The sequence below is a fragment of the Salmo salar genome, chromosome 06, assembly GCF_965601325.2.
Source record: "Salmo salar chromosome 06, fSalSal1, whole genome shotgun sequence".
NCBI lineage: Eukaryota > Metazoa > Chordata > Actinopteri > Salmoniformes > Salmonidae > Salmo > Salmo salar.
Genome location: NC_138296.1, coordinates 96,821,241 through 96,842,519, shown reverse-complemented (window position 1 = coordinate 96,842,519; position 21,279 = coordinate 96,821,241). Strand labels below are relative to the sequence as shown.

General features: G+C 51.5%; 1 protein-coding gene across 1 annotated transcript in view; it reads right to left on the bottom strand.

Annotated features, from left to right (window-relative positions):
* nbas (NBAS subunit of NRZ tethering complex) overlaps positions 1-21,279 on the bottom strand; it is a 254,699-nt gene that overhangs the window by 178,477 nt on the left and 54,943 nt on the right. The window contains exon 19 of the mRNA XM_082977106.1: positions 10,533-10,611. Within this exon, the coding sequence (XP_082833232.1) occupies positions 10,533-10,611 (79 nt within the window). The remainder of the gene's footprint in view (positions 1-10,532; positions 10,612-21,279) is intronic.

The window sequence follows — 21,279 nt, the reverse complement described above, 5'->3', positions numbered from 1 at the left end:
CGGGGGAGAGAGGGGGGGAGAGGACGAACGGGGGAGAGAGGGGGAGGACGAACGGGGGAGAGAGGGGGAGGTAGAACGGGGGAGAGAGGGGGAGGGAGGGGGAGGTAGAACGGGGGAGAGAGGGGGAGGTAGAACGGGGGAGAGAGGGGGAGGACGAACGGGGGCGAGAGGGGGAGGACGAACGGGGAGAGAGGGGGGAGGTAGAGGACGAACGGGGGAGGACGAACGGGGGAGAGAGGGGGAGGGACGAACGGGGGAGAGAGGGGGAGGTAGAACGGGGGAGAGAGGGGGAGGGAGGGGGAGGTAGAACGGGGGAGAGAGGGGGAGGACGAACGGGGGAGAGAGGGGGAGGACGAACGGGGGAGAGAGGTGGAGGACGAACGGGGGAGAGAGGGGGGAGGTAGAGGACGAACGGGGGAGAGAGGGGGGAGGTAGAGGACGAACGGGGGAGAGAGGGGGGAGGTAGAGGACGAACGGGGGAGAGAGGGGGAGGTAGAGGACGAACGGGGGAGAGAGGGGGGAGGTAGAGGACGAACGGGGGAGAGAGGGGGGAGGTAGAGGACGAACGGGGGAGAGAGGGGGAGGTAGAGGACGAACGGGGGAGAGAGGGAGGAGGTAGAGGATGAACAGGGGGAGAGAGGGGGAGGAGGTAGAGGACGAACGGGGGAGAGAGGGGGAGGAGGTAGAGGATGAACGGGGGAGAGAGGGAGGAGATAGAGACAACAGGTCTGAGCATAAACCACAGAAATAAACACTATGGACCACAAAGCTTTTACTGTCTCGTCCTGGAATATACAAGGTCAGAGGTTATCAGACTTCAGAGAAATACAAACATCCTACAAGAAACCTGATATAGAGGAGATGGACCCACTGGTTGTCCTCTAGGTTACAGAGAGCTGGTAGTCCCATCCACCACACTACCAGGTGGCTGGTATAGAGGAGATGGACCCACTGGTTGCCCTCTAGGCTACAGAGAGCTGGTAGTCCCATCCACCACACTACCAGGTGGTATAGAGGAGATGGACCCACTGGTTGTCCTCCAGGTTACAGAGAGCTGGTAGTCCCATCCACCACACTACCAGGTGGTATAGAGGAGATGGACCCACTGGTTGTCCTCTAGGTTACAGAGAGCTGGTAGTCCCATCCACCACACTACCAGGTGGTATAGAGGAGACAGACCCACTGGTTGTCCTCTAGGTTACAGAGAGCTGGTAGTCCCATCCACCACACTACCAGGTGGGTGGTATAGAGGAGATGGACCCACTGGTTGTCCTCCAGGTTACAGAGAGCTGGTAGTCCCATCCACCACACTACCAGGTGGTATAGAGGAGACGGACCCACTGGTTGTCCTCCAGGTTACAGAGAGCTGGTAGTCCCATCCACCACACTACCAGGTGGTATAGAGGAGATGGACCCACTGGTTGTCCTCCAGGTTACAGAGAGCTGGTAGTCCCATCCACCACACTACCAGGTGGTATAGAGGAGATGGACCCACTGGTTGTCCTCCAGGTTACAGAGAGCTGGTAGTCCCATCCACCACACTACCAGGTGGTATAGAGGAGATGGACCCACTGGTTGTCCTCTAGGTTACAGAGAGCTGGTAGTCCCATCCACCACACTACCAGGTGGTATAGAGGAGACAGACCCACTGGTTGTCCTCTAGGTTACAGAGAGCTGGTAGTCCCATCCACCACACTACCAGGTGGGTGGTATAGAGGAGATGGACCCACTGGTTGTCCTCCAGGTTACAGAGAGCTGGTAGTCCCATCCACCACACTACCAGGTGGTATAGAGGAGACGGACCCACTGGTTGTCCTCCAGGTTACAGAGAGCTGGTAGTCCCATCCACCACACTACCAGGTGGTATAGAGGAGATGGACCCACTGGTTGTCCTCCAGGTTACAGAGAGCTGGTAGTCCCATCCACCACACTACCAGGTGGTATAGAGGAGATGGACCCACTGGTTGTCCTCCAGGTTACAGAGAGCTGGTAGTCCCATCCACCACACTACCAGGTGGTATAGAGGAGATGGACCCACTGGTTGTCCTCTAGGTTACAGAGAGCTGGTAGTCCCATCCACCACACTACCAGGTGGTATAGAGGAGACAGACCCACTGGTTGTCCTCTAGGTTACAGAGAGCTGGTAGTCCCATCCACCACACTACCAGGTGGTATAGAGGAGATGGACCCACTGGTTGTCCTATAGGTTACAGAGAGCTGGTAGTCCCATCCACCACACTACCAGGTGGTATAGAGGAGACAGACCCACTGGTTGTCCTCTAGGTTACAGAGAGCTGGTAGTCCCATCCACCACACTACCAGGTGGTATAGAGGAGATGGACCCACTGGTTGTCCTATAGGTTACAGAGAGCTGGTAGTCCCATCCACCACACTACCAGGTGGTATAGAGGAGACAGACCCACTGGTTGTCCTATAGGTTACAGAGAGCTGGTAGTCCCATCCACCACACTACCAGGTGGTATAGAGGAGATGGACCCACTGGTTGTCCTCTAGGTTACAGAGAGCTGGTAGTCCCATCCACCACACTACCAGGTGGGTGGTATAGAGGAGACGGACCCACTGGTTGTCCTCTAGGTTACAGAGAGCTGGTAGTCCCATCCACCACACTACCAGGTGGTATAGAGGAGACAGACCCACTGGTTGCCCTCTAGGTTACAGAGAGCTGGTAGTCCCATCCACCACACTACCAGGTGGGTGGTATAGAGGAGATGGACCCACTGGTTGTCCTCTAGGTTACAGAGAGCTGGTAGTCCCATCCACCACACTACCAGGTGGTATAGAGGAGACAGACCCACTGGTTGTCCTATAGGTTACAGAGAGCTGGTAGTCCCATCCACCACACTACCAGGTGGGTGGTATAGAGGAGATGGACCCACTGGTTGCCCTCTAGGTTACAGAGAGCTGGTAGTCCCATCCACCACACTACCAGGTGGTATAGAGGAGATGGACCCACTGGTTGTCCTCTAGGTTACAGAGAGCTGGTAGTCCCATCCACCACACTACCAGGTGGGTGGTATAGAGGAGACAGACCCACTGGTTGTCCTCTAGGTTACAGAGAGCTGGTAGTCCCATCCACCACACTACCAGGTGGTATAGAGGAGACAGACCCACTGGTTGTCCTCTAGGTTACAGAGAGCTGGTAGTCCCATCCACCACACTACCAGGTGGTATAGAGGAGACAGACCCACTGGTTGTCCTCTAGGTTACAGAGAGCTGGTAGTCCCATCCACCACACTACCAGGTGGTATAGAGGAGATGGACCCACTGGTTGCCCTCTAGGTTACAGAGAGCTGGTAGTCCCATCCACCACACTACCAGGTGGGTGGTATAGAGGAGATGGACCCCCTGGTTGTCCTCTAGGTTACAGAGAGCTGGTAGTCCCATCCACCACACTACCAGGTGGGTGGTATAGAGGAGATGGACCCACTGGTTGCCCTCTAGGTTACAGAGAGCTGGTAGTCCCATCCACCACACTACCAGGTGGGTGCTATAGAGGAGATGGACCCACTGGTTGCCCTCTAGGTTACAGAGAGCTGGTAGTCCCATCCACCACACTACCAGGTGGTATAGAGGAGATGGACCCACTGGTTGTCCTCTAGGTTACAGAGAGCTGGTAGTCCCATCCACCACACTACCAGGTGGTATAGAGGAGATGGACCCACTGGTTGTCCTCTAGGTTACAGAGAGCTGGTAGTCCCATCCACCACACTACCAGGTGGTATAGAGGAGACAGACCCACTGGTTGTCCTCTAGGTTACAGAGAGCTGGTAGTCCCATCCACCACACTACCAGGTGGTATAGAGGAGATGGACCCACTGGTTGTCCTCTAGGTTACAGAGAGCTGGTAGTCCCATCCACCACACTACCAGGTGGTATAGAGGAGATGGACCCACTGGTTGTCCTCTAGGTTACAGAGAGCTGGTAGTCCCATCCACCACACTACCAGGTGGGGGGTATAGAGGAGACGGACCCACTGGTTGTCCTCTAGGTTACAGAGAGCTGGTAGTCCCATCCACCACACTACCAGGTGGTATAGAGGAGATGGACCCACTGGTTGTCCTCTAGGTTACAGAGAGCTGGTAGTCCCATCCACCACACTACCAGGTGGTATAGAGGAGATGGACCCACTGGTTGTCCTCTAGGTTACAGAGAGCTGGTAGTCCCATCCACCAGACTACCAGGTGGGTGGTATAGAGGAGACGGACCCACTGGTTGTCCTCTAGGTTACAGAGAGCTGGTAGTCCCATCCACCACACTACCAGGTGGTATAGAGGAGATGGACCCACTGGTTGCCCTCTAGGTTACAGAGAGCTGGTAGTCCCATCCACCACACTACCAGGTGGTATAGAGGAGATGGACCCACTGGTTGTCCTCCAGGTTACAGAGAGCTGGTAGTCCCATCCACCACACTACCAGGTGGTATAGAGGAGACGGACCCACTGGTTGTCCTCTAGGTTACAGAGAGCTGGTAGTCCCATCCACCACACTACCAGGTGGTATAGAGGAGATGGACCCACTGGTTGCCCTCTAGGTTACAGAGAGCTGGTAGTCCCATCCACCACACTACCAGGTGGTATAGAGGAGATGGACCCACTGGTTGTCCTCTAGGTTACAGAGAGCTGGTAGTCCCATCCACCACACTACCAGGTGGTATAGAGGAGATGGACCCACTGGTTGCCCTCTAGGTTACAGAGAGCTGGTAGTCCCATCCACCACACTACCAGGTGGGTGGTATAGAGGAGACAGACCCACTGGTTGCCCTCTAGGTTACAGAGAGCTGGTAGTCCCATCCACCACACTACCAGGTGGTATAGAGGAGATGGACCCACTGGTTGTCCTCTAGGTTACAGAGAGCTGGTAGTCCCATCCACCACACTACCAGGTGGTATAGAGGCGATGGACCCACTGGTTGCCCTCTAGGTTACAGAGAGCTGGTAGTCCCATCCACCACACTACCAGGTGGTATAGAGGAGATGGACCCACTGGTTGTCCTCTAGGTTACAGAGAGCTGGTAGTCCCATCCACCACACTACCAGGTGGTATAGAGGAGATGGACCCACTGGTTGTCCTCTAGGTTACAGGGAGCTGGTAGTCCCATCCACCACAGTACCAGGTGGGTGGTATAGAGGAGACGGACCCACTGGTTGTCCTCTAGGTTACAGGGAGCTGGTAGTCCCATCCACCACACTACCAGGTTGGGTAGTATAGAGGAGACGGACCCACTGTTTGCCCTCTAGGTTACAGAGAGCTGGTAGTCCCATCCACCACACTACCAGGTGGTATAGAGGAGACGGACCCACTGGTTGTCCTCTAGGTTACAGAGAGCTGGTAGTCCCATCCACCACACTACCAGGTGGTATAGAGGAGATGGACCCACTGGTTGTCCTCTAGGTTACAGAGAGCTGGTCGTCCCATCCACCACACTACCAGGTGGTATAGAGGAGATGGACCCACTGGTTGTCCTCTAGGTTACAGAGAGCTGGTAGTCCCATCCACCACACTACCAGGTGGGTGGTATAGAGGAGACGGACCCACTGGTTGTCCTCCAGGTTACAGAGAGCTGGTAGTCCCATCCACCATACTACCAGGTGGGTGGTATAGAGGAGACGGACCCACTGGTTGTCCTCTAGGTTACAGAGAGCTGGTAGTCCCATCCACCACACTACCAGGTGGTATAGAGGAGATGGACCCACTGGTTGTCCTCTAGGTTACAGAGAGCTGGTAGTCCCATCCACCACACTACCAGGTGGTATAGAGGAGATGGACCCACTGGTTGTCCTCTAGGTTACAGAGAGCTGGTAGTCCCATCCACCATACTACCAGGTGGGTGGTATAGAGGAGACGGACCCACTGGTTGTCCTCTAGGTTACAGAGAGCTGGTAGTCCCATCCACCACACTACCAGGTGGGTGGTATAGAGGAGATGGACCCACTGGTTTCCCTCTAGGTTACAGAGAGCTGGTAGTCCCATCCACCACACTACCAGGTGGTATAGAGGAGATGGGCCCACTGGGTTACAGAGAGCTGGTAGTCCCATCCACCACACTACCAGGTGGGTGGTATAGAGGAGATGGACCCACTGGTTGTCCTCTAGGTTACAGAGAGCTGGTAGTCCCATCCACCACACTACCAGGTGGTATAGAGGAGACGGACCCACTGGGTTACAGAGAGCTTTTAGTCCCATCCACCACACTACTAAATGGGGAACAGGTTTGTTAACTTGGTATAGAGCAGACCTTAACAACGCTATTAAAACAAGCATCCCAGTAAAGTGTTAAAAATAGCCCGAATTAACATATGAAGCTTAAGAAACAAGGTTCATTAAATTAATAACTTGCTAGTAACAGATGACATTCATATTCTGAAACTCACTTTGATAATACCTTTGATGATACAGTGGTAGTAATACATGATTATAACATCTACAGAAAATACAGGAATGCCAACGGTGGAGGTGTTGCGGTCTATATTCAGAACCACATTCCTGTAAAGATTAGAGACGATCTCATGTTAAATACTGTTGAAGTAATATGGCTGCAGGTTCATTCCCCCATTAACAAAATGACTGTTTAAAAAAAACGGTTAAATCCCCGTGGATTGATGAGGAATTTAAAAAAAACAGTTAAATCCTCGTGGGTTGATGAGGAATTAAAAAAAACGGTTAAATCCTCGTGGATTGATGAGGAATTTTAAAAAACGGTTAAATCCTCGTGGATTGATGAGGAATTTTAAAAAACGGTTAAATCCTCGTGGGTTGATGAGGAATTTTAAAAAACGGTTAAATCCTCGTGGATTGATGAGGAATTTTAAAAAACGGTTAAATCCCCGTGGGTTGATGAGGAATTTAAAAAAAATCTATGGTTGAGAGGGATGAAGGCCATTATCCCAGAAACCCTAGACCCACTCCAATTTGCATACCGCCCCAACTCCACAGATGAGGCAATCGCACTCCACACTGCCCTTTCCCACCTGGACAAATCAAGGGGCAAAGTATTGACACGTTTTCTTTTAATTGAGAGACGAGTTTAAAGTTTTCTTTACTGACCATCGTTTTCACTTGTCTGACCGTTTGCATGATGACGAGTCTCTCACATGACTGGCCTATCTGGGTGATGTTTTTTCTCACCTGAATGATCTGAATCTAGGATTACAGGGACTCTCCGCAACTATATTCAATGTGCGGGACAAAATTGAGGCTATGATTAAGAAGTTGGAGCTCTTCTCTGTCTGCATTAACAAGGACAACACACAGATCTTTCCATCATTGTATGATTTTGTTGTGTGCAAATGAACTCAAGCTTACGGACAACGTCAAATGTGACATAGCGAAGCACCTGAGTGAGCTGGGTGCACAATTACGCAGGTACTTTCCCCGAAACGGACGACACAAACAACTGGATTCGTTATCCCTTTCATGCCCTGCCTCCAGTCCACTTACTGATATCTGAACAAGAGAGACTCATCGAAATTGCAACAAGCGGTTCTGTGGAAATGGAATTTAAAATCAGAAGCCACTGCCAGATTTCTGGATAGGGCTGCGCTCAGAGTATCCTGCCTTGGCAAATCGCGCTGTTAAGACACTGATGCCCTTTGCAACCATGTCCCTATGTGAGAGTGGATTCTCGGCCCTCACTAGCATGAAAATTAAATACAGGCACAGACTGTGTGTGGAAAACGATTTAAGACTGAGACTCTCTCCAATACAAGCCAACATTGCAGAGTTATGTGCATCCTTTCAAGCACACCCTTCTCATCAGTTACTCACAGTTACTCAATTTTTGATGAACAAATACTTTTTTATATGTAAGATGGTTAAATAAAGATCAAAATGATTGATTATTATTATATTATTATTTGTGACCTGGTCCTATAAGAACTCTTTGTCACTTCCCATGAGCCGGGTTGAGACAAAAACTCACACTCATTCTTATGTTTAATAAATGTATCATATAGTGTGTGTGGCAGCAGCTAGCCCCATTCCTCTCTCCCACACAGCAGGCCCCTCCTCCTCCTGCCAGCCCCATTCCTCTCTCCCACACAGCAGGCCCCTCCTCCTCCTGCCAGCCCCATTCCTCTCTCCCACACAGCAAGCCCCTCCTCCACCTGCCAGCCCCATTCCTCTCTCCCACACAGCAGGCCCCTCCTCCTCCTGCCAGCCCCATTCCTCTCTCCCACACAGCAGGCCCCTCCTCCTGCCAGCCCCATTCCTCTCTCCCACACAGCAGGCCCCTCCTCCACCTGCCAGCCCCATTCCTCTCTCCCACACAGCAGGCCCCTCCTCCTCCTACCAGCCCCATTCCTCTCTCCCACACAGCAGGCTCCTCCGCCTCCTGCCAGCCCCATTCCTCTCTCCCACACAGCAGGCTCCTCCTCCTCCTGCCAGCCCCATTCCTCTCTCCCACACAGCAGGCCCCTCCTCCACCTGCCAGCCCCATTCCTCTCTCCCACACAGCAGGCCCCTCCTCCTCCTGCCAGCCCCATTCCTCTCTCCCACACAGCAGGCCCCTCCTCCTCCTGCCAGCCCCATTCCTCTCTCCCACACAGCAGGCCCCTCCTCCTCCTGCCAACCCCATTCCTCTCTCCCACACAGCAGGCCCCTCCTCCTCCTACCAGCCCCATTCCTCTCTCCAACACAGCAGGCCCCTCCTCCTCCTACCAGCCCCATTCCTCTCTCCCACACAGCAGGCCCCTCCTCCTCCTGCCAGACCCCTCCTCCTCCGACCAGCCCCAATCCTCTCTCCCACACAGCAGGCCCCTCCTCCTCCTGCCAGACCCCTCCTCCTCCGACCAGCCCCAATCCTCTCTCCCACACAGCAGGCCCCTCCTCCTCCTGCCAGGCCCCTCCTCCTCCTACCAGCCCTATTCCTCTCTCCCACACAACATGCCCCTCCTCCGACCAGCCCCATTCCTCTCTCCCACACAACATGCCCCTCCTCCGACCAGCCCCATTCCTCTCTCCCACACAGCAGGCCCCTCCTCCACCTACCAGCCCCATTCCTCTCTCCCACACAGCAGGCCCCTCCTCCTCCTACCAGCCCCATTCCTCTCCCACACAGCAGGCCCCTCCTCCTCCTGCCAGCCCCAATCCTCTCTCCCACACAGCAGGCCCCTCCTCCTCCTACCAGCCCCATTCCTCTCTCCCACACAGCAGGCCCCTCCTCCTCCTACCAGCCCCATTCCTCTCTCCCACACAACAGGCCCCTCCTCCTACCAGCCCCATTCCTCTCTCCCACACAGCAGGCCCCTCCTCCTGCCAGGCCCCCCCTCCTCCTACCAGCCCCATTCCTCTCTCCCACACAGCACGCTCCTCCTCCTACCAGCCCCATTCCTCTCTCCCACACAGCAGGCCCCTCCTCCTCCTGCCAGGCCCCTCCTCCTCCTACCAGCCCCATTCCTCTCTCCCACACAGCAGGCCCCTCCTTCTCCTGCCAGCCCCATTCCTCTCTCCCACAGCAGGCCCCTCCTCCTCCTACCAGCCCCATTCCTCTCTCCCACACAGCAGGCCCCTCCTCCTCCTACCAGCCCCATTCCTCTCTCCCACACAGCAGGCTCCTCCTCCTGCCAGCCCCATTCCTCTCTCCCACACAGCAGGCCCCTCCTCCTCCTGCCAGACCCCTCCTCCTCCGACCAGCCCCATTCCTCTCTCCCACACAGCAGGCCCCTCCTCCTCCTGCCAGGCCCCTCCTCCTCCTACCAGCCCTATTCCTCTCTCCCACACAACATGCCCCTCCTCCGACCAGCCCCATTCCTCTCTCCCACACAACATGCCCCTCCTCCGACCAGCCCCATTCCTCTCTCCCACACAGCAGGCCCCTCCTCCACCTACCAGCCCCATTCCTCTCTCCCACACAGCAGGCCCCTCCTCCTCCTACCAGCCCCATTCCTCTCCCACACAGCAGGCCCCTCCTCCTCCTGCCAGCCCCAATCCTCTCTCCCACACAGCAGGCCCCTCCTCCTCCTACCAGCCCCATTCCTCTCTCCCACACAGCAGGCCCCTCCTCCTCCTACCAGCCCCATTCCTCTCTCCCACACAGCAGGCCCCTCCTCCTCCTACCAGCCCCATTCCTCTCCCACACAGCAGGCCCCTCCTCCTCCTACCAGCCCCATTCCTCTCCCACACAGCAGGCCCCTCCTCCTCCTGCCAGCCCCATTCCTCTCTCCCACACAGCAGGCCCCTCCTCCTCCTACCAGCCCCATTCCTCTCTCCCACACAGCAGGCCCCTCCTCCTCCTACCAGCCCCATTCCTCTCTCCCACACAGCAGGCCCCTCCTCCTCCTGCCAGGCCCCTCCTCCTCCTACCAGCCCCATTCCTCTCTCCATCGGTTCATGCATGAATATATATATTTTCTGTTGCTTCCCTCACTCGGGTCGAGTCTGGTTGTCTCCGGGTCCATTCGGACCTGGTCTCCATATTTCACAAACAATATTTATTCTGGTAGGGTCCAGGGAGGAGAGTCTCAGGTCCATTTCACAAGCCAACTTTTTGAACAAGCTGCAGTTCGCGGTCTTACCTCGTAGGTGGCCAGGCGATCCAGGTAACAAAGCAGCTTCAGTCTGCTTCGACACAACTCCTTCTGCTCCAGGGTCAACCTGCAGGACCACAAACCCACCACATACATGACGAAACTACATTAAACTACATTAAAAACACAGTAGGAAGCATTTCATTCTGACAGGAAGTCAACTACTCATGACCCCAGAAACTCAAACGTTGTAGGTTGTTCACGCATAAAACCAAAACCCTGGTCACATTACCGTCGTAAACCCTGGTCACATTACCGTCGTAAACCCTGGTCACATTACCGTCGTAAACCCTGGTCACATTACCGTCGTAAACCCTGGTCACATTACCGTCGTAAACCCTGGTCACATTACCGGAGTAAACCCTGGTCACATTACCGTAGTAAACCCTGGTCACATTACCGTAGTAAACCCTGGTCACATTACCGTAGTAAACCATGGTCACATTACCGTAGTAAACACTGGTCATTACCGTAGTAAAACACTGGTCATTACCGTAGTAAACACTGGTCATAACCGTAGTAAACACTGGTCATAACCGTAGTAAACACTGGCCATTACCGTAGTAAACCCTGGTCATTACCGTAGTAAACCCTGGTCACATTACCGTAGTAAACCCTGGTCACATTACCGTAGTAAACCCTGGTCACATTACCGTAGTAAACACTGGTCATTACCGTAGTAAAACACTGGTCATTACCGTAGTAAACCCTGGTCATTACCGTAGTAAAACACTGGTCATTACCATAGTAAACCCTGGTCATTACCGTAGTAAAACACTGGTCATTACCGTAGTAAACCCTGGTCATTACCGTAGTAAACACTGGTCATTACCGTAGTAAAACACTGGCCATTACCGTAGTAAACACTGGTCATTACCGTAGTAAACCCTGGTCACATTACCGTAGTAAACCCTGGTCACATTACCGTAGTAAACCCTGGTCACATTACCGTCGTAAACCCTGGCCATTACCGTAGTAAAACACTGGTCACATTAGCGTCGACTGAGCGGTAAGCGTCGACTGAGCGGTAGGCGTCGACTGAGCGGTAGGCGTCGACTGAGCGGTAGGCGTCGACTGAGCGGTAGGCGTCGACTGAGCGGTAGGCGTCGACTGAGCGGTAAGCGTCGACTGAGCGGTAAGCGTCGACTGAGCGGTAAGCGTCGACTGAGCGGTAAGCATCGACTGAGTCAGCCGTAGGCTTCGACTGAGCGGTAAGCATTGACTGAGCGGTAAGCATCGACTGAGTCAGCCGTAGGCTTCGACTGAGCGGTAAGCATCGACTGAGCGGTAAGCATCGACTGAGCGGTAAGCGTCGACTGAGCGGTAAGCATCGACTGAGTAGTAGGCATTGACGATGTCGTGTCTTGGCTATGCTAAATGTGATGACGATGGTTTTATCAAATCGATTAAATGTTTAAATTATTACGATGATTAAATTACACATGTAACAATTAACTCAACAGCAATTTTGGGGAACCACGGGAAAAGTTTGCTTAGTGAGTACCCGTTTTCTGAATTAACTCTAAAGATATAAATCACATTTCAGTCATTCCTTAATTGTTCTTCTATCAGTCCCTTTCTGAATGTCACAAAACCCTTGGATATCTGCACAAACCCTAGCATAAATTATGAATCAGCGATAGTAAATATATAATTTAAGCCAATTTGTATAACTAACTAACCACACAGAATTACATACACAAACAGAATAGGTTACACATTGATTACTACTTACTGCAATAAAAAGTCCCTAGTGGACTACACCAATATGATGGAAAGGGAGGGGCATGTAAGAAAGAGCGGGAGAAAAGACAAAGGACTTCACTACACAGCTGATAACTATGCCCATGGAAATGCTAATACTTTGCACGTGAACGGCCGCTCATTCGAAATGAATTGTAAAAAACTCAGCAAAAAAATGAAACGTCCTCTCGCTGTCAACTGTGTTTATTTTCAGCAAACTTAACATGTGTAAATAATTGTATGAACATAACAAGATTCAACAACTGAGACATAAACTGAACAAGTTCCACAGACATGTGACTAACAGAAATTGAATAATGTGTCCCTGAATAAAGGGGGGGTCAAAATCAAAAGTAAGTCAGTATCTGGTGTGGCCACCAGCTGCATTAAGAACTGCAGTGCATGTCCCCCTCATGGACTGCACCAGATTTGCCAGTTCTTGCTGTGAGATGTTACCCCACTCTTCCACCAAGGCACCTGCAAGTTCCTGGATATTTCTGGAGGGAATGGCCCTAGCCCTCACCCTCCGATCCAACAGGTCCCAGACGTGCTCAATGGGTTTGAGATCCGGGCTCTTCACTGGCCATGGCAGAACACTGACATTCCTGGATTGCAGGAAATCACGCACAGAACAAGCAGTATGACTGGTGGCATTGTCTTGCTGGAGGGTCATGTCAGGATGAGCCTGCAGGAAGGGTACCACATGAGGGAGGAGGATGTCTTCCCTGTAACGCACAGCGTTGAGATTGCCTGCAATGACAACAAGCTCAGTCCGATGATGCCCCTCCACCTCCAAATCGATCCCGCTCCAGAGTACAGGTCTCGGTGTAACGCTCATTCCTTCAATGATAAACACGAATCCAACCATCACCCCTGGTGAGACAAAACTGTGACTCATCAGTGAAGAGCACTTTTTGCCAGTCCTGTCTGGTTCAGCGACGGTGGGTTTGTGCCCATAGGCGACGTTGTTGTTGCCGGTGGTGTCTGGTGAGGACCTGCCTTACAACAGGCCTACAAGCCCTCAGTCCAGCCTCTCTCAGCCTATTGCGGACAGTCTGAGCACAGATGGAGGGATTGTGCGCTCCTGGTGTAACTCGGGCAGTTGTTGTTGCCATCCTGTACCTGTCCCACAGGTGTGATGTTCAGCTGTACAGATCCTGTGCAGGTGTTGTTTCACGTGGTCTGCCACTGCGAGGACGATCAGCTGTCCGTCCTGTCTCCCTGTAGCGCTGTCTTAGGCGTCTCACGGTACGGACATTGCAATTTATTGCCCTGGCCACATCTGCAGTCCTCATGCCTCCTTGCAGCATGCCTAAGGCACGTTCACGCAGATAAGCAGGGACCCTGGGCATCTTTCTTTTGGTGTTTTTCAGTCAGTAGAAAGGCCTCTTTAGTGTCCTAAGTTTTCATAACTGTGACCTTAATTGCCTACCGTCTGTAAGCTGCTAGTGTCTTAACGACCGTTCCACAGGTGTATGTTCATTAATTGTTTATGGTTCATTGAACAAGCATGGGAAACAGTGTTTAAACACTTTACAATGAAGATCTGGGAAGTTATTTGGATTTTTACGAATTATCTTTGAAAGACAGAGTCCTGAAAAAGGGATGTTTCTTTTATTGCGGAGTTAATATATTAACGATTGTATGCCTTTGTTGTCTGTTGAAATCGCCGGTCCGTCTAGGGAGTAATTCGACAGAAAGTCTCGTGTCTGTTAGAATGGATCTTCCAGACGTATCAATGGTCGTTGGATAGGGAAATGTTCTTCAGAATAGATCTTTTCAAAGTACCATGGTCAAGGTTACTAGAATAGATACTTTAACCTGTTGGGGATAGGGGGCAGTATTGACACGGCCGGATAAAAAACGTACCCGATTTAATCTGGTTACTACTCCTGCCCAGTAACTAGAATATGCATATAATTATTGGCTTTGGATAGAAAACACCCTAAAGTTTCTAAAACTGTTTGAATGGTGTCTGTGAGTATAACAGAACTCATATGGCAGGCCAAAACCTGAGAAGATTCCATGCAGGAAGTGGCCTGTCTGACAAGTTGTTGTTTATCTTGGCTCTTTTTATTGAAGTCTGAGGATCTCTGCTATAACGTGACACTTCCTACGGCTCCCATAGGCTCTCAGAACCCGGGAAAAAGCTGAACGATATCGAGGCAGCCTCTGGCTGAAACACACTATCGCGTTTGGCAAGTGGCCGATCAGAGTACTATGGGCTTAGGCGCGTGCCCGAGTCGACCCCATGCTTTATTCTTTCGTCTGTTTACCTAAACGCAGATTCCCGGTCGGAATATTATCGCTTTTTTATGACAAAAATGGCATAAAAATTGATTTTAAACAGCGGTTGACATGCTTCGAAGTACGCTAATGGAATATTTAGAATTTTTTTGTCACGAATTGCGCCATGCTCGTCACCCTTATTTACCCTTTCGGATAGTGTCTTGAACGCACGAACAAAACGCCGCTGTTTGGATATAACAATGGATTATTTGGGACCACACCAACATTTGTTATTGAAGTAGAAGTCCTGGGAGTGCATTCTGACGAAGACAGCAAAGGTAATAACATTTTTCTTATAGTAAATCTGACTTTGGTGAGTGCTAAACTTTCTGGGTGTCTAAATAGCTAGCCCTGTGATGCCGGGCTATCTACTGAGAATATTGCAAAATGTGCTTTCACCGAAAAGCTATTTTAAAAATCGGACATATCGAGTGCATAGAGGAGTTCTGTATCTATAATTCTTAAAATAATTGTTATGCTTTTTGTGAACGTTTATCGTGAGTAATTTAGTAAATTCACCGGCAGTGTTCGGTGGGAATGCTAGTCACATGCTAGTCACATGCTAATGTAAAAAGCTGGTTTTTGATATAAATATGAACTTGATTGAACAAAACATGCATGTATTGTATAACATAATGTCCTAGGGTTGTCATCTGATGAAGATCATCAAAGGTTAGTGCTGCATTTAGCTGTGGTTTGGGTTTATGTGACATTATATGCTAGCTTGAAAAATGGGTGTCTGATTATTTCTGGCTGGGTACTCTGCTGACATAATCTAATGTTTTGCTTTCGTTGTAAAGCCTTTTTGAAATCGGACAGTGTGGTTAGATTAACGAGAGTCTTGTCTTTAAAATGGTGTAAAATAGTCATATGTTTGAAAAATCGAAGTTTTTGCATTTTTGAGGTATTTGAATAACGCGCCACGGGATTCCACTGGCTGTTGAGTAGGAGGGACGCAAGCGTCCAGCCCATAGAGGTTAAAAGGTATCTATAGGGTTGAGAGCAAATTGTACCTCTTCCTCGGTCGAGTTTACTGGGCTAACCGTATTTAAACAGCTGCAGACTGAATGTTCCTGCGTAGTCTTCTTCACTCCAGAGATAGAGGATATTACATTTCCTAGTATTGTAGTCTTTAAACAATTCCAACATGTAGCTACAGTACAGCTCCATGCTCTCTGGTCTATAGAGTAGTAACAACATGTAGCTACAGTACAGCTCCATGCTCTCTGGTCTATAGAGTAGTAACAACATGTAGCTACAGTACAGCTCCATGCTCTCTGGTCTATAGAGTAGTAACAACATGTAGCTACAGTACAGCTCCATGCTCTCTGGTCTATAGAGTAGTAACAACATGTAGCTACAGTACAGCTCCATGCTCTCTGGTCTATAGAGTAGTAACAACATGTAGCTACAGTACAGCTCCATGCTCTCTGGTCTATAGAGTAGTAACAACATGTAGCTACAGTACAGCTCCATGCTCTCTGGTCTATAGAGTAGTAACAACATGTAGCTACAGTACAGCTCCATGCTCTCTGGTCTATAGAGTAGTAACAACATGTAGCTACAGTACAGCTCCATGCTCTCTGGTCTATAGAGTAGTAACAACATGTAGCTACAGTACAGCTCCATGCTCTCTGGTCTATAGAGTAGTAACAACATGTAGCTACAGTACAGCTCCATGCTCTCTGGTCTATAGAGTAGTAACAACATGTAGCTACAGTACAGCTCCATGCTCTCCGGTCTATAGAGTAGTAACAACATGTAGCTACAGTACAGCTCCATGCTCTCTGGTCTATAGAGTAGTAACAACATGTAGCTACAGTACAGCTCCATGCTCTCCGGTCTATAGAGTAGTAACAACATGTAGCTACAGTACAGCTCCATGCTCTCCGGTCTATAGAGTAGTAACAACATGTAGCTACAGTACAGCTCCATGCTCTCTGGTCTATAGAGTAGTAACAACATGTAGCTACAGTACAGCTCCATGCTCTCCGGTCTATAGAGTAGTAACAACATGTAGCTACAGTACAGCTCCATGCTCTCTGGTCTATAGAGTAGTAACAACATGTAGCTACAGTACAGCTCCATGCTCTCCGGTCTATAGAGTAGTAACAACATGTAGCTACAGTACAGCTCCATGCTCTCTGGTCTATAGAGTAGTAACAACATGTAGCTACAGTACAGCTCCATGCTCTCCGGTCTATAGAGTAGTAACAACATGTAGCTACAGTACAGCTCCATGCTCTCTGGTCTATAGAGTAGTAACAACATGTAGCTACAGTACAGCTCCATGCTCTCTGGTCTATAGAGTAGTAACAACATGTAGCTACAGTACAGCTCCATGCTCTCTGGTCTATAGAGTAGTAACAACATGTAGCTACAGTACAGCTCCATGCTCTCTGGTCTATAGAGTAGTAGCTCTCTGGAACGCAAATCAACAACCCCACGCGACGACCAGTCAACAACCCCACGCGACGACCAGTCAACAACCCCACGCGACGACCAGTCAACAACCCCACGCGACGACCAGTCACTGAATAGAAATCAAATTAACCAGAGAGATTAACTCAAAAACACGTCATCATCACTAAAATCAAACCACACAGGATCAGAGGCGCCATCGCCGCCCGTCCACGGCTAACGCCGGCGCCGCCCGTCCACCGTAACGCCAGCGCCGCCCGTCCACGGCTAAACGCCAGCGCCGCCCGTCCACGGCTAAACGCCAGCCCCGCCCGTCCACGGCTAAACGCCAGCCCCGCCCGTCCACCGTAACGCCGGCGCCGCCCGTCCACGGCTAAACGCCAGCGCCGCCCGTCCACGGCTAAAAGCCAGCGCCGCCCGTCCACGGCTAAACGCCAGCGCCGCCCGTCCACCGTAACGCCAGCGCCGCCCGTCCACCGTAGCGCCGCCCGTCCACCGTAACGCCAGCGCCGCACTAGTGTATACAGCCATTATGTTGTACTAGAGAAATGGTGTTAGCTTGGGGGGCTGACAGTGATGACTGGTGAAGAGCAGAATCAACAAGCAACAATCCAAACAGTCGCTCTGTGAGAAGGTGTCGTTAACGTTCACAGTTAGCCATTGTTATGTAAATGACAGCTGAAAAATACCAGTTGGTCTGGCTTCGGCCCCAAGCGAGAATAAGACCTCCGGAGACATAACCCAGTGGGGTGCCGGGCCGCGTAGTCTGAGCCTTTTTAGGTAAAAAAAATCACAGAGGTAAATCCTGGATGGAAAAAAAAAAACGCACCAGAAGGGGCAGTGGTCATAAAGCACGTCAGAGTAGAAGTGCTGATGTAGCATTAGGTCCCCCTTGTCCATTAAAATGCATCCTAGGTCAGCACTCCTACTGGGAAAAACACTTTATGATACAGACCCAGAGTACCACTACATCCCTAGTACCCTATACCGTGCACTATTTCTGTCCAGGGTCCATCAGACACTGTTTAATGTAGGCAGACTGGCTTCCAAAATACAACGTGTGTGTGTGTGTGCTTGTTGCATTTCTCCAAGCTATCAGATCTGGTTGATGGTTCTTCGTCTCTGTGGAAATATTACAGGATCACAGAGGGAGACTGAACAACACAAACAGGTAGTGGTAGAGAGAGGGGTAAATGGAGTGGTAGAGAGAGGGGTAAATGGAGAGAGAGGGGTAAACGGAGAGAGAGGGGTAAACGGAGTGGTAGAGAGAGGGGTAAACGGAGTGGTAGAGAGAGGGGTAAACGGAGTGGTAGAGAGAGGGGTAAATGGAGAGAGAGGGGTAAATGGAGTGGTAGAGAGAGGGGTAAACGGAGTGGTAGGGGTAAACGGAGTGGTAGAGAGAGGGGTAAACGGAGTGGTAGAGAGCGGGGTAAACGGAGTGGTAGAGAGAGGGGTAAACGGAGTGGTAGAGAGAGGGGTAAATGGAGTGGTAGAGAGAGGGGTAAATGGAGAGAGAGGGGTAAATGGAGTGGTAGAGAGAGGGGTAAATGGAGCGGTAGAGAGAGGGGTAAATGGAGCGGTAGAGAGAGGGGTAAACGGAGCGGTAGAGAGAGGGGTAAACGGAGCGGTAGAGAGAGGGGTAAACGGAGCGGTAGAGAGAGGGGTAAACGGAGCGGTAGAGAGAGGGGTAAATGGAGCGGTAGAGAGAGGGGTAAACGGAGCGGTAGAGAGAGGGGTAAACGGAGCGGTAGAGAGAGGGGTAAACGGAGCGGTAGAGAGGGGTAAACGGAGCGGTAGAGAGGGGTAAACGGAGTGGTAGAGAGAGGGGTAAATGGAGCGGTAGAGAGAGGGGTAAACGGAGTGGTAGAGAGAGGGGTAAATGGAGAGAGAGGGGTAAATGGAGAGAGAGGGGTAAATGGAGTGGTAGAGAGAGGGGTAAACGGAGTGGTAGGGGTAAACGGAGTGGTAGAGAGAGGGGTAAACGGAGTGGTAGAGAGCGGGGTAAACGGAGTGGTAGAGAGAGGGGTAAACGGAGTGGTAGAGAGAGGGGTAAATGGAGTGGTAGAGAGAGGGGTAAATGGAGAGAGAGGGGTAAATGGAGCGGTAGAGAGAGGGGTAAATGGAGCGGTAGAGAGAGGGGTAAATGGAGCGGTAGAGAGAGGGGTAAACGGAGCGGTAGAGAGAGGGGTAAACGGAGCGGTAGAGAGAGGGGTAAATGGAGCGGTAGAGAGAGGGGTAAACGGAGCGGTAGAGAGAGGGGTAAACGGAGCGGTAGAGAGGGGTAAACGGAGCGGTAGAGAGGGGTAAACGGAGCGGTAGAGAGGGGTAAACGGAGTGGTAGAGAGAGGGGTAAATGGAGCGGTAGAGAGAGGGGTAAACGGAGTGGTAGAGAGAGGGGTAAATGGAGAGAGAGGGGTAAATGGAGAGAGAGGGGTAAATGGAGTGGTAGAGAGAGGGGTAAACGGAGTGGTAGAGAGAGGGGTAAATGGAGCGGTAGAGAGAGGGGTAAATGGAGCGGTAGAGAGAGGGGTAAATGGAGCGGTAGAGAGAGGGGTAAACGGAATGGTAGAGAGAGGGGTAAATGGAGAGAGAGGAGTAAATGGAGAGAGAGGGGTAAATGGAGTGGTAGAGAGAGGGGTAAACGGAGTGGTAGAGAGAGGGGTAAACGGAGTGGTAGAGAGAGGGGTAAACGGAGAGAGAGAGGGGTAAACGGAGAGAGAGAGGGGTAAACGGAGTGGTAGAGAGAGGGGTAAACGGAGTGGTAGGGGTAAACGGAGTGGTAGAGAGAGGGGTAAACGGAGTGGTAGAGAGCGGGGTAAACGGAGCGGTAGAGAGGGGTAAATGGAGTGGTAGAGAGGGGTAAATGGAGTGGTAGAGAGAGGGGTAAATGGAGCGGTAGAGAGGGGGGTAAACGGAGTGGTAGAGAGAGGGGTAAACGGAGTGGTAGAGAGAGGGGTAAATGGAGTGGTAGAGAGAGGGGTAAATGGAGTGGTAGAGAGAGGGGTAAATGGAGCGGTAGAGAGGGGGGTAAACGGAGTGGTAGAGAGAGGGGTAAACGGAGTGGTAGAGAGAGGGGTAAATGGAGTGGTAGAGAGAGGGGTAAATGGAGAGAGAGGGGTAAATGGAGTGGTAGAGAGAGGGGTAAATGGAGCGGTAGAGAGAGGGGTAAATGGAGCGGTAGAGAGAGGGGTAAACGGAGCGGTAGAGAGAGGGGTAAACGGAGCGGTAGAGAGGGGTAAACGGAGCGGTAGAGAGGGGTAAACGGAGTGGTAGAGAGAGGGGTAAATGGAGCGGTAGAGAGAGGGGTAAACGGAGTGGTAGAGAGAGGGGTAAATAGAGAGAGAGGGGTAAATGGAGAGAGAGGGGTAAATGGAGTGGTAGAGAGAGGGGTAAACGGAGTGGTAGAGAGAGGGGTAAATGGAGCGGTAGAGAGAGGGGTAAATGGAGCGGTAGAGAGAGGGGTAAACGGAATGGTAGAGAGAGGGGTAAATGGAGAGAGAGGAGTAAATGGAGAGAGAGGGGTAAATGGAGTGGTAGAGAGAGGGGTAAACGGAGTGGTAGAGAGAGGGGTAAACGGAGTGGTAGAGAGAGGGGTAAACGGAGTGGTAGAGAGCGGGGTAAACGGAGTGGTAGAGAGAGGGGTAAACGGAGTGGTAGAGAGAGGGGTAAATGGAGAGAGAGGGGTAAATGGAGAGAGAGGGGTAAATGGAGCGGTAGAGAGAGGGGTAAATGGAGCGGTAGAGAGAGGGGTAAACGGAGCGGTAGAGAGAGGGGTAAACGGAGCGGTAGAGAGGGGTAAACGGAGCGGTAGAGAGAGGGGTAAACGGAGTGGTAGAGAGAGGGGTAAACGGAGTGGTAGAGAGAGGGGTAAATGGAGTGGTAGAGAGAGGGGTAAACGGAGCGGTAGAGAGAGGGGTAAACGGAGCGGTAGAGAGAGGGGTAAACGGAGTGGTAGAGAGGGGTAAACGGAGTGGTAGAGAGAGGGGTAATTGGAGCGGTAGAGAGAGGGGTAAATGGAGTGGTAGAGAGAGGGGTAAACGGAGTGGTAGAGAGAGGGGTAAATGGAGCGGTAGAGAGAGGGGTAAATGGAGCGGTAGAGAGAGGGGTAAACGGAATGGTAGAGAGAGGGGTAAATGGAGAGAGAGGGGTAAATGGAGAGAGAGGGGTAAATGGAGTGGTAGAGAGAGGGGTAAACGGAGTGGTAGAGAGAGGGGTAAACGGAGTGGTAGAGAGAGGGGTAAACGGAGTGGTAGAGAGAGGGGTAAATGGAGAGAGAGGGGTA